This window comes from Melanotaenia boesemani, chromosome 1 (assembly GCF_017639745.1).
Source record: "Melanotaenia boesemani isolate fMelBoe1 chromosome 1, fMelBoe1.pri, whole genome shotgun sequence".
NCBI lineage: Eukaryota > Metazoa > Chordata > Actinopteri > Atheriniformes > Melanotaeniidae > Melanotaenia > Melanotaenia boesemani.
The window spans coordinates 25,603,418-25,616,788 of NC_055682.1; the positions used below are offsets into that span (position 1 = coordinate 25,603,418).

At 37.9% G+C, this 13,371-nt stretch overlaps 2 protein-coding genes across 2 annotated transcripts; one reads left to right on the forward strand and one right to left on the reverse strand.

Annotated features, from left to right (window-relative positions):
• Positions 1-1,612: 1,612 nt before the first annotated feature.
• Positions 1,613-7,138, reverse strand: rhoua (ras homolog family member Ua). Its single transcript, XM_041987269.1, has 5 exons — positions 6,841-7,138; positions 6,342-6,400; positions 4,586-4,774; positions 2,992-3,257; positions 1,613-2,909 (listed from the first exon to the last, which is right to left on the reverse strand). Exons 1-5 carry the CDS (start codon positions 7,136-7,138, stop codon positions 2,855-2,857), a joined length of 867 nt encoding a protein of 288 aa, XP_041843203.1. The 3' UTR covers positions 1,613-2,854.
• On the forward strand, positions 7,100-13,340 carry pdcd2 (programmed cell death 2). Its single transcript, XM_041987243.1, has 9 exons — positions 7,100-7,179; positions 8,766-8,953; positions 9,456-9,564; positions 9,707-9,763; positions 10,162-10,350; positions 10,480-10,641; positions 10,773-10,873; positions 10,961-11,074; positions 13,156-13,340. The coding sequence occupies exons 1-9, from the start codon at positions 7,137-7,139 to the stop codon at positions 13,333-13,335; spliced, it is 1,143 nt and encodes a 380-aa protein (XP_041843177.1). The 5' UTR covers positions 7,100-7,136; the 3' UTR covers positions 13,336-13,340.
• The last annotated feature ends 31 nt before the right edge of the window (positions 13,341-13,371 follow it).

Below are 13,371 nucleotides of genomic sequence, written 5' to 3' on the forward strand. Positions count from 1 at the left end.
GAAATTCCAGCTATCATAGGAGTGTGTGACCTTTAGCCTACTTAGCTCCACAATAAGCCAACACTACACACAACAGCAGGACAAGTGACTTATTATGCTTTTTGTGACAAGTGACTTATTTTGCCTTTGCAAGACACAATACGTTTGCTATCAAGAGTGAAACATCGACACAGTCAACCCATTCAGCTGTAACATCTTCAACAGAAAACCACCAAACTTCCCCAGTGAGCTGCTGTCAGACCAGCAGTCAAAGCTTTAACTCTGAAGCTTACACATTTTAAATTGAGATGTCAAGTTTATCTAAGAAAAAAAAAAGCTTACATATGTCTATACCCAGTGGAGATTAATAGAGAATATAATGAGAGAGAAGTTATTTAACAAGCATAAATTATTCCAGAAAAGTCTGGAGTTATCTTCTGTGATTGTTCAAGTCTAGCCTTAGTTGACAAGTCAATAGAAAACAGCATGCATGCAAAGATTTAAACTGACTGTTAGAGTTCTGGTCAACCAAATATCCATAAAGGTGGGATTAAAATTATTGAATGAATTTTAGATACATGGGCAAACCACAGCTAACACCATTGCATACCAGTGTGAGACCTAACTTTAATGACTCATCAGAAAACCTGATGTTAGCTGGACAGCACTGCTTCGCTTTCTCAAACAGAGCATGCTTGTTGTGCATCCTTTAGAAAATTAGATTGTTCTTATTCCAGGAATTACAAAATGCTCCCAGTGATAATAAAATGTTAAATGAGCTGTTGTGGAGCATTTAAATTAGAAACCAAATCAAATTTAAGACTCAAAGACTCGGAACTCTCACTTCTAACTAAGAAGTCAGGTTAACCTGGCCTTGGGCTAGGAAACATATTTTCCTTTTTGTTTATGTCTCAGAAGTGTAAATAATAATGTTGTGTATTCAATAATCGTTTATTAACCTAAAGTTCATGGCAAGCTGTACCGTGATTTCACCCTTTTCCTTTCTGTTTCACTGATTCTTATACAGAAAAACTTATTAGATGTGAGCATTGAAGGACATTAAACACATATTATTGAGTTTTACTCTTCATTTGGTGACTAGAATGTACAAAGGAAGGTGTGGCAGCTAAGAACATGTGAGCCACACATTTTCAGTCTCAGTAAGCTGTTTCAGCTCAGTTACACCACATAAAATGCTCAATCTGAGAGAGAAGAAAGACAGAACAGGTGATGTAGGTGGTGTGAGTGACAGAAATAATTCATTATTACCACCTTAAAAAGATAAAGATTGTTTTTCTTTTTGTAAAGTAATCAAAGACAGATCAACAAACATTATGAGTGAACATATAGTTTTTTACTATTAAGAAAAGATTGAACAGAAAAACATGTAATTTATACTATTTTCACCGCCAAACATATAACTGCACTGAAAACACTGAAAAAGCTATAAACTGAACCTCCATGTGTTCTTGACACAGACTTACACAATGAGATACGAGTCCCTCTTGTGATTTGGAACACAATGAGATCCATCTTGGTCGATATCAAGTGCTCATACTTAATGCTGTTAAATGTTTGGAAATATAAATCAAACTCACAAAAAGCAGTTCAAATATCTGAAGCCTATTCGTTGTTTTACTGGTTTTGTGATGTCTATTAAAATCAAACATGTCTGCAATCTAAGATTTTCCATTTTCATTTGAAAAGAGGCTCTCGTCTGCTACTTTACTGAGAACAGTTGTGCCTTGTGGAAAAATGTTATTAGAAATTGCAAAATTTTCTTCATCCTGATTAAGGTCAAGTGCAGCCCAGACAAGAATCTGCCACCACTGAAATAAGATTTATAATTAACCAACCCACACTGGCACCACTACATTTTCAGACTGTTTAGTTAAGCCTTCAATGTCAGATAGATGCGGATGATAAATTATCATGGTTACCAAGAGCAAACCCAAAGGGGATTGTGAATAAAAATACAACCTGCTGTTAAAGAACAAAGCCTGTGTTAGGATATACAGACAATGCCTTCAAATGTATGGTTGTTTGGAAATCTCTGCTTTGATCAATGCATGAGTGATTTTACCCTCATGAGGTATGCAGAATAAATTTGATCCAAACTGAAGCCAAATCTTCGCAGGACATAAAGAAAACCATACAAAAATTAAAATATGAATCATCTATGAATTACTGAGATCAGGACTAAATTAAAAGGTGAAACATTCTCACTATTTTTTATGTGGCACAACAGTAAACTGTGCATTTGGCCAGGACAGAGTCGTAATGAGTTAGTTTTTTTTTTTTTTTTTTTTTTCTATTGGAATAACAATGGCCCCATTTATAAGAAAAAAAAAGTAGCACTAAAATTAGTTACAGGCTGGACTTTAATTATGTCTGGTGATCATGTCTGGGCCAGAAAATCCTAAATGATCCTAGATGATAAAGTTTGGTTTTGAGGGCAGCTCTATTTGAAAGCAGTCTAAAGTAAGATGCAATTTAGAACAATGACTGACTGGATATAGTTGCATTTAGGTCACCAATAACACATATTCTGCTGACAGTCCAGTTCATTTCAAGGCCACATACAAGGCCGCAAAAATCCATAATAGGTCTGGGAGGGGATTTGACCAGAACTCCACAGAAAAAACAGTTCATGTTCTTCTTCAACTTAATACCAGTCAAATCCTGAACAATACCATCACATCTTCTGCTGTTTTCAGAAGAGAACCAGTTCAGGTGAAGGAAACACAAGGTGAACCCTGCAAAGGGCTCACACTAGAGGCTCAGTAGTAAATCTTATCCATAATATGAACAAAAACATTTCACGTCTGGGACAGTCTTACTTGGTTCCCTTCCACAATCCAGCAAAGGTCCTGTATCAGGCTTCTTTAGAGAGAAAGCTGATTTTCTGTGCTGACAGAGTCCAGACCCAGCTGGAACCAGACCAGAATGAAGTCACCAGAGGATCTAAGAACCAAACCCATCATAAGTCTGTTCTAGGCCACACAGCAGTACCTTTTCCACCATGACTTTGATAGGCTTTTCATCTTGTCCGGTTTCTGCCTTTGTTTTTTCCTCCGTTTTTGTTTCCCTCTCGGCTGCTTACGAGAGCTGTTATTCTGCAGACTGGCCAGTATGGCCGTGTCAAACACTTCCTTGAGATTTTTTTGCGTCAAAGAAGAGCACTCCATGTAAGCCACAGCTCCAATCTCCATTGCACAGTCACGAGCATCCATGGGGTCCACAGGACGTTCTCTGTATTTAGCCAGGTCTATGAGGACCTAAAGAAAAGAGGTATCCTTTATACACGTCTTCAGAATTACAAAGATATTTATTAAACAAGAAGTAAGGATAGATGCACAATTAGTTTTGTGGATTTGGTAAGCGTCATGCAGAGATTCCATAAAGACAAATTTGTGACACTCTTGTAGCAGCTGCAGCTGTTCTGAGCTTTGTCAAATACACTATAAAACACTGTTAATGATCTTAAAAAAATTCCATTTAGACGTTTCAACAGATAGGAAATCTTATAACTCCTCTGAAAGCATCACCAGCAGATGCTGCATCTTAAAACTGTGTTTTCCATGTAATTAAACATGATGAGGTTTCTGACACCCGTGAGAAACACAGATGCGTAACAACCATTACATTATGGTTGGGAACTGCAGGCAGTGAAGTTATATAATATATATATATATATTATATTATTATATATATTATTTTTTCCAAAGAAAAATATTTTGGAGGTCACAGTAGAAAAAGGACAGGCGACAATCATAAAATCAGTTCTGTTAGGCTGCTTTACTTTCATAAGTCACTTTACCATCACCCTTCCTTTTGTAATAGGACAGTGGAATAAAAAAAAAAAAAAAAAAATTACACCTCTTCTTTTTCGACTCAACAAGTCAAAATGGCTGTTGTTTACTTCATGTGTTGCTGCATCAAAGAAGTTTTTGTTTCACATAAATGTAACAAAAAAAAAAAACTACTGATTAATCTTTTTCATTTCACTAATAATTCTCCTTAATATCAACAGTTGGGAGAAACTAGCTTTTCCTCCTTGGCTTTACTGTAAACAGAGCACTCTGTTGAAAGTTTATTACAAACAACTCACTAAAATAAAAAATAAAAAGAAAAAAAAAAAGAAAAAAAGTGATTTTTAAGATCCACGGGAGACTTGATTTACCTTGATGACAGTTTTCAGTCTAATTGTGTTCAGCAGTTAAATTACATTTCCAGTGGATGACTGCAGTTTTTACTGCTTACTGAGTAACTTTACATTAAACAAAAAGATGTTTCTAAAATTGAGAAAGAAGCAGCTGCTGCCAAGATTAAGCTAGAGAAAGACACTTTTCTGGGTTTAACCAAGGGAATATTAAAACAGACAACTGAAACAATAACCCAAAATTTTGAACCACATGTTGTTACAAATTATTATTAGAAACATGTACTAGTAGACATAGCAACTGAGTTTCTATCATAAAGCAATCTGTCTGGTTTTTGCTACTCTTGTGAGGCTTCCAGCTAGTATGCACATTGTCTCATTTATTTACATGATCAGAAACTAAATCACAGTGAGACTTGTTATGTCTGTGTTCAAACCCCACACCTTGACATCTTCTCGGAGGTCACATTGCGTCCCGACGAGAACAAGTGGAGCCAAAGGGGCGTGTTTTCGAATCTCTGGCACCCATTTTTCAGGAACATTTTGGAAAGAAGCGGGACTGACGACACTGAAGCACAGCAGGAAGACATCTGCACTGGTGTAACACAAAGGACGCAGCTTGTCAAACTCATCCTGGAAGAGATTAAAAGAGAGCCACCAAGAGTTTAAAAGTCAAAGAGATAAAGACCAACCAACTCAAGAATGCTTTAAAGATTGACTGGCATCCCCAGTGTAGCATTGACAATAATCTCCAAGAGGTTTTCAGTTCTGTATGTTTCAGCAAAATTGGACAAGGGGAGATGGAGACATAAGGAACAGAGGGATGCTATGACGATAAATATTTCAAGAAGAGGAAGCAACCGAACAAAGTCAGATTTAGTCCCAACAGCAGAGCAGGAAGGACAACTTCTATCAACCTTTTCATGTGCATAAGAGAGACGGTAATAATCAGTCAAAAGCCACTGACTGATCTGTTTATTTACGGAGGATTAACTATAAAGTTTTGTCTGGTTTCACCTTAGTTATCTTTTGACCTGCAATTTTCCACCCTCTCCTCTATGATCCTCCCATTCATTCTGTCTTCATATATCAGGACAGATGGTCTTTGTGTAGAAAATGTAGATTTATTTTTTATTTCAGTGTGCGGTATCTTGTATTCACATGTTCAAGGATTAAAAACGTCACATAATACTCGCCATCCACTAAATATAAATAAGATTTCTCATTTTACAGCAATAGCCACAGTTTTTCGGTATGAAAAAAGAAATCTATCCTGTTTTCCACTGTAGGTGGATGCAGCTGCTGCATTCCATGCACAATAGTGTATGCGCAGGCACCCATATGAGTTCTGAGGTGTCTATTACTCTTATCAAAAATGTGCTTTGGGACATACTTGGCATATCTTGACTAAGACGTGTGGGTATAGATAGTCAGTTTTCATTATCATTTGTGTTGTGCTTGTGTTCACAATGTCTGACCAGTTGTAGCTTGTATCTCATAATATGGATCTTTTTAAGACAAACATCTGCTACTCCAACTGTAGACATAACTGCATTACTTTCTGTTTACCATGTTTTTCAAAGGAAAGACCTATCATACACACAGCTTCCTGGACAAGAAGCTTTTCCAAAATCAATTTTTGCCCAAGTGTAATTTGCATATTTGCTCCTATTATTTAGAATTTTAGAGCTTAGGAACTCTGTTGCTTAAACAACACTGCTATGCTTCTGTTGGTCTATGTAACAGCAAATGTGGATGGAGCAGGAAATCTTTTTTTGGTTTTATTCCTTTACATTTTTACTGAAGTATGGACAGAACATAAGCTGTATGTTTACAGATCTGATTTGGAAAATCAGGTTCAGTATAAAAACTTTGACCAGTATCAAAAAAGGATTGTGGCTAGGGGGTAAACCCATCTGACAAAACAACCACAGTGTCCCCTTTTGGTTCCAGTCAGGGAACTGTTGCATGTCCTACATCCCGTTCTGTGTCCTGTCATATCCTGTGTAATTTAGACCAGAAAGAAAGGATAATTCCACAACAGAGGCATATTGTTGTCCAGTATAGAAAAAGAAACAACAACAGGAAATGCTGCTGCTGTGTGTGTCTTTGTGTGTGTGTGTGTGTGTGTGTGTGTGTGTGTGTGTGTGTGTGTGTGTGTGTGTGTGTGTGTGTGTGTGTTTGCACCGAAATTACTGACCTGTCCAGCTGTGTCACAGAGTTGTAGTTTGACTGGATGCCCATCCACTGATACCATTGCTATGCACACAAACACATGCACACACCGTCATGATGTCAGTAACACCCATGTGGAGTTTCGCTAGCAATCAGCTGACAAAAATTAAGCAATAAAGACACACCTATAGTAAAGAAAATGTTCAGTTTACTGTGATTTCTGGAATTATCTGCTCCAATTATTGATAGATATTCATAAAGCCAGAAGTTAAGCAAATACATAATTTAGTTAGAGATAGTGAGTTAGTTTGCTTATCTAACAGGCCTAATACTCACATAATAAATTAACATTAATTCTGACAGTCATAGCACTGAAAGATAGTTTGTGATTAAAATGTATTTCATATCAAACATTTGTAAAAGATTAGATTAGATTAGTTTAAGTTTCTTAATTTATCATGAAAAGAGTTGATGTTAGATATCTTCATACAGGTAGGCTATAGTATTTCATCAATGTCTTTTACCTGAGAAGTTGTCAAACGCGGTCGGGACGTACTCGGTAGGATATCCATTTGTGGTGTAGCTGACCACCAGGCTGGTTTTCCCCACAGCTCCGTCCCCCACCAGTACGCACTTCACCCGCCTCTCCGCTCCTGTTGCTCCCGCTGACCCTACTCCGGATCGCCGCGTCTTCCCGCTTGAGCCCCAGTCCCGACACCGGACCCTCCGTGGCGGGACGGGCGGAGCCGGGGACATCGGTGCCGGTGATTTGTAGCTCCCATCGTTCCGCGAAGGCACCTGGTACGGGGAGGAGGGTGACATGGAGGTGGAGGAGACCCAGGCGGGTCGATCACTCCTGGCGAGTATGTCCAGTTTTCACACCGTCCATTCTTCCGTTGGAGAAATCTGTTGGCTGGCCGTTGGTGCCGCTTTCCGTTTCCTTTCAGTTTCCATGGTTAAATGGCAAAAGGTTAAATTTCTTTACACCCCCCAGAATCCACGAATGACGCCGCGTCCCTTTCAGCTACATGGTTTATTTAGTTATTAATTACAAAGTCCAGTTTAAAGAGCAGAGATTTAATTAGTGCTGGCCGTTTGTTACAATGTGAGTCAGTCCAGGCGCCCAACGGACAGAGACGTCCAAAACTCCCCTTCCGTGACATCACTAAGCGTGTGTGTGTGTGTGTGTGTGTGTGTGTGTGTGTGTGTGTGTGTGTGTGTGTGTGTGTGTGTGTGTGTGTGTGTGTGAGAGAGAGAGAGAGAGAGAGAGAGAGTACTTTTATTTACTCTGGTTGTGAGGACATCGGGATCCCAGTAACTTTAGGGGGTACTCTTCTGGGGACACGGAGATAGTTTTCCTAAGGGGAGAAAAATACGATTTAAGGTGTGAACTTGCTTTAAAGTTTAAATAAAGTAGCTTGTAGACTAAGAGAAGTGCAATTAATTAACTGTCTGTATCATGTCCTATTGGCCTATAGGTTTAGAATAGAATTGTTATATATATATATATATATATATATATATATATATATATATATATATATATATATATATATATATATATAAATATATATATATATATATTAAACGTTATTTTTACAACAAATTTTATTAATTTATTCTACTTCTTTGTCTTGTCTCACTAGCAGTCTGTCAAAGGTTTTAGAATACAGTGGCTTAGCGGTGAACTAAGTTAGCCACACTCCTCACTTTGCATAACATTTTACTTTTACTTTTTGTATTTTAGTCAAATATTTGTAGCTTTGAAATTAGTTTTTACAAGCACATATTATAGTCATTACATAATATTGTTATATGACAGGTCTATGTATTTAGCAGCTACATTTGTCAGATGAATTAGACGTAGCAGAGAGTACAATAATCCCTCTGAAACATGAAAATTGATTTTATTCCAACTAAATACAGGCGCAGCGTGCTATTGAAAAGTACTATACTCAAAGTAAAGTACTATATTCAAGTAAATGTGTTTGGTTGGGCTACTTTCAGCTGTCATTATCCACTTATGTTGGATTACAGTTTACATAGGTCAGGCTACCAATGTTTGACATCTTGTATACGTTTTGCAAACCAAAGATACGACATTTGCGCCATCTAGTGAGCATAGTGACATAATAAGGTGTTACTCAATCACAAAGTCCTGTTAGTCTTTATAAAAAAAAATAGATATATATTTATATGTATGTGCCTGGAAACAAAAAGAAAATATACTGATTTCTCAATTACCAAATAGATTATGATAACAGTTTACTTAAAGAAATATTAATTAAGTTAGAACTTTACGGACAGCGGAACAATTCTTACTGGTGTTTCCTCACGGATGATGTTCGTAACTGTACCTACATGTGTTGTGGTTGTGACAGCTAATTAAAGCTCCTCACTTTTTCAATGCAGTCAGTTGGAGATTGATTAATTTATTTTATTTTTATAGATTCAAACATGTCCTCAGCAGAGGTAGTTCTGGGTTTCTTGGAGGAGGCAGAGCCGTGGCGGCTTCGATCTTCACAGTTCCCCAGCAAAGTAGGAGGGAAACCAGCGTGGCTTAGCCAAAAAGACCTGCCCTCCCTTCACGAGCTGGAGTGCGAGATCTGCCGGCTTCCTATGGTCTTCCTACTGCAGGTCGGTGTGGATGTATTTAATCAAATAATATGAATTGATAAGCGACTAGTCTGCCGGTGTTGTGTGATAACAATGAGTATGTGCTTCTTAATATGTATCTTGTTCACTTGAAAGCAGTTCCACGGTCATTTCTTGGCATTTTTCTGAGTTTAAACAGTGATGGAAATCTTTATTAACAGCACAGCCAAATAGTAAAACCCATTGCCCCACACATCTCACAATTTAAAACATACAAGCATACATTATGAATAAATTTTAAGTCTTTTTTTAAACAATTTGCTTAAAGCACTGTTTTTAAACTTCCTCTAAATTATTACCATAACACAAGGCTCAAACCCCCAAACAACATTTTAATAATTTTTTCCAACATTAACACTCAGTTATTTAACTTCTATAATTCCAAGCAAGATATTAATTAATTCAGCCAAATACACATCTAAAAATATTCTCCTTTAAAAACTTGATATATCTTGTGTTGCATTCCTGTCTATCTTTGCTGCAGGTGTATGCACCGATATCCGGTCAGGACAGAAGCTTCCATCGAACACTCCTTCTGTTCTGCTGCAAAACTCCTGAATGCTACTCACACAATGACAGCCGCTGCATGAAAGGTACATGGAGCCATCATTACTGCTTTCGTGTTTGTCGTTCTTGTAGGGTATCTGCACAGCTGGTGCTCCTGTAGCCGAACTCTTTTCAGTATCATTGCAAGATTAGGAGCATTTTACAAAACTTTTTTCTTTTTTATACCAGTTTTACGAAGTCAGCTGCCCAGGAGGAATGAGTTCTACCCCTATGAGCCTCCTCCAGGTTTGTTCATGTGCAATTGATTGATTGATTTCAGTCACTAGTCAGAGCTCTTTTGGTGGCAAAAGGATGACCTACTCCATATTTGGCATTTGAATTGATCCAAACTGTCCAGTATTAATGCTAAGCTGGATTCCCTCATAGGCGCTATAAAGAAATTAATAAACTCTGCAAACTAAGTTTCCCAGAAATATTATTAACTGCAGCATCCATGAGAAATTTTTAGGTCAGAACTTTGATTTCAAGAAAAAAAAATGCAGATAAAAGTTGTTGCAGAAGAGATATAATGGGGTATAAATGAACAAATAACTAAAATGCATTTTTATGCTCTGCTTGCAGTGAGCGACTCCTCTGATGATATTTTATCTCCATGTTTTGTTTCTTTATCTAACTTTCCTCAGAGGATGAGCCACCCAACGGTACAGAAGAAGACCACACCGTGCTGTCTGTCTCTGGATTTAAACTGTGTTGGATGTGTGGTTGCCCTGGCAACAAAGCCTGCTCCCGCTGTCACACTGTAACCTATTGTGGAAAACACCACCAGACCCTCCACTGGAAACACTCTCACAAGAAGGAGTGTTGCAGTCCAGGTACATCATTACTTCACTGAGTGATTCGAAAAGAAACTGAGCAGCAGTGGCTACTGATTGTAGCTTGAGAGTAGCATTAACTGAAATCAGAAAGACAAATTTTGTTTACTGATGTCTTTCTGTGTACAGATGCAACAGTTGTCACAAGCTCTCCCCTCCTTTTTCCTGAGTCTGAGCTTGTCACTGAGCCCGAGGAGGAGGAGGATGAGGAGGGAAAGCAAGGAAAAGATACAGAAGCTGAAGAAGAGGGCAGCATTCAGAAAAGTTTAGACTGTCCCTCATTAGCAGACAGTGAGTTTTCAGTCATGTCGAACATGCTTTTTATGATGTAACCAGTGTAATGTTTAATATCTAGTATCAGCTTAGATAATCTGATTACTTTTCTTTCTTTTATTATGATTCTTTCATCTGTCATCTATTAGCCCTGACAGAAACAGACCTGGAAGAGATGGCTATGCATGAGACTGAAGACAACAAAGTGTTCCAGCATTTTAAAAAGAAGATTGCACCAGAGCCACACCAGGTCCAAAAAATATAAGACAGCCAGCATAGTGTAGTTACTTAGATCCACAGGTTTTCCTCTATCTGATGGTGTTTTTGTCACGTTCAGGTGATACGTTACAGCCGGGGAGGCTCTCCTTTGTGGGTTTCCTCTCAGCATATTCCTTCAGATGAGGACATCCCACCGTGCACCTGTGGCGCTAAAAGGATGTTTGAGTTTCAGGTAGTTACTGCCAGTTTAACACTACACATTCAGACTTTTGGAGGGGGAACTACAATCAGTGATTCAAGGGGTGGAGCAAAGTCAGCTGGTTTTAAATATTACAAAAACAAGCAGAATGGTACTGGGTTCAAACTATTCTATCAGCAAAAACCCAACATTAAGTTAAAAAATAAATGACATGGCAATTAATCAAGTGTATGAAACAAAGCTTTTGGGCATCGTTATTGATGATTAATTAACGTGGGAAAAGCATGTGAATGGGATTACAGCTAAAATGGGGGTGAAGTCTGGTCAGCTTTCTGACACCACAATCAAACAAATTGATTTATAAATCTCTGCATTGATCATTGATTTAGTCAAACTTAGACTATTGCCCAGAAATCAGGTCCAGTGCCACAACAGAAATATTAAAAAAACTACAAATGTTACAAAATCTAGCAGCATGCATAGCACTGAAATGTAATTATAGGACTAATGTTACACCATGCATTGACAATTAAACATATTACATGTTAAAGACAGATTTATATATTCATTACTTATATTTATCAGAAATATTGTAACAATGACACCAGCCATAATTCATAAGAACTTGGGTTTTAGTGCAAGTAAACACATCTATGAGATGTGCTGTTGTTGGTAAAATCACTTTATCAGTAGTAAAAACTGCCATCAAGCAAACTGTTCTCTACAAAATAACGTATCAGTTTCAATGTTAAGTTTGTTTCTATAGCACATTTATACAGCTAAACCCTCCAAAGTGCTTTACACAAACAAATAAAATATGAAAACACAGGGACACATTCAAAAGTACAACATAAAACCCCAATAGAGTGCCTGTACTCAGCCAGAGGCCAAGGTAAACAAGTGCGTCGTAAGAAAAGATTTAAAGGTGGAGAGACTGTTTGCAGACCGCACAGATAAGCGCAAAGTGTTCCACAGAGTAGTGAAGTTTGGACTGTTCAATTCCCACATACAGAGTTACAATAGTCTAATCGAGAGGAGATAAAAGCATGGATGACTTTTTAAAGGTCTCTTTTCCTTTGATAAGGCTTGACTTTGGCAAAAAGTCTTAGCTGCAAGAAGCTGGACTTAACCACTGAGCTGACCTGTTTGTCTAGCTTCCACGATCACACCAAGACTCCTAGAATGGGATCCTCTGTGAAGTGCTAGTGACCTGACGGGAATCTTGGGAAGGAACCTTCAGCAGCAGATACACCTGCACATCATCAACAAAGCCATGGAAGGCAATACCATGCTTCCTAAATATCAATCCCAGGGGTAGCATTTAAAGAGCGGAATTTATTACCAAAATATATCTCGCAAACTAATAGTAAAACTCAGTTTAAGGCATCACTACAGCAGTATCTACTGGAACAAATATAAAATGATTATAGGTTTAATTTAAAAATGTATAGGAGGATATTGGCATTGTCTAAACGAGTAAATAATCAGTGGGTTAAAGATAAAGGGACTAGAGTAACTGTTATATAAATGAGTGGTGATGTGTGTGCAAATATGTAATGGAAATAGTTTTATTGATACAGTGAGGTGATGAAATTAATTTTAAGTTTGGATAGTATTGTTGGTTTAGTATTTTCTATACCAATGTAAAAATTTAGTTTGTGTGTGTGTTTCTATCACTTGATTTTTTTTATTTTTATCTCACATTATTGGTGTAATTTTCGTGTATGGGTATTGGGTTGGACCCCAGGAAAAATAGCAGCAGTAATGAGCTGTAGCTAATGGGTTTTTTTTCTCACTTATATCTTTTTGCTTTTAGCCTTCACCTTTACTGACCTCAACTTCAAGTTAAACCTTTTATCATGCATATAAATTGATAAGAACTGGTGTTATAAATAGAACTGAGTAACATAGGAACTGTCGTCTTTTGGCAACGGTGAAAACTTATCAAGGAGTTTGTGATCTCATTTACTAACTCAGACATGGGGGATTTAGTGCAGAGACGTGAAACAAGCCATAATGAAGTTTATTAATAAAGTGTTCGCATGTTGAGAATAGCATGTGTAGCTGCCGGAAATCAAAACATGTAATAGCTTTACGTGCATGTGTGTGTGTAGGTGATGCCTCAGCTGTTAAACTGTCTCCCTGTGGACTCGACGGGAGCCAGTATTGACTGGGGGACTCTGGCTGTCTACACATGCTCTGCCAGCTGTAGCCATGGCGACCAGTACTGCCCGGAGTTCATCTGGAAGCAGGACTTCAGCTCAGATCAACACTTGCAGATTAAAGATACATAACAGCTTTTTGGCTTGGTATGGTGGGACTTGAGTTAT

Coding starts and splice junctions, on each gene's coding strand:
- pdcd2 (XM_041987243.1), top strand. CDS start 7,137: ATGGAGGTGGAGGAGACCCAGGCGGGTCGATCACTCCTGGCGA. Junction 8,954..9,455: donor CTATGGTCTTCCTACTGCAG/GTCGGTGTGGAT, acceptor TCTTTGCTGCAG/GTGTATGCACCGATATCCGG. Junction 10,351..10,479: donor GAAGGAGTGTTGCAGTCCAG/GTACATCATTAC, acceptor TTCTGTGTACAG/ATGCAACAGTTGTCACAAGC.
- rhoua (XM_041987269.1), bottom strand. CDS start 7,138: ATGTCACCCTCCTCCCCGTACCAGGTGCCTTCGCGGAACGATGGGAGC. Junction 6,401..6,840: donor CGCGTTTGACAACTTCTCAG/GTAAAAGACATT, acceptor TTGTGTGCATAG/CAATGGTATCAGTGGATGGG. Junction 4,775..6,341: donor TCTGTGACACAGCTGGACAG/GTCAGTAATTTC, acceptor AATCTCTTCCAG/GATGAGTTTGACAAGCTGCG.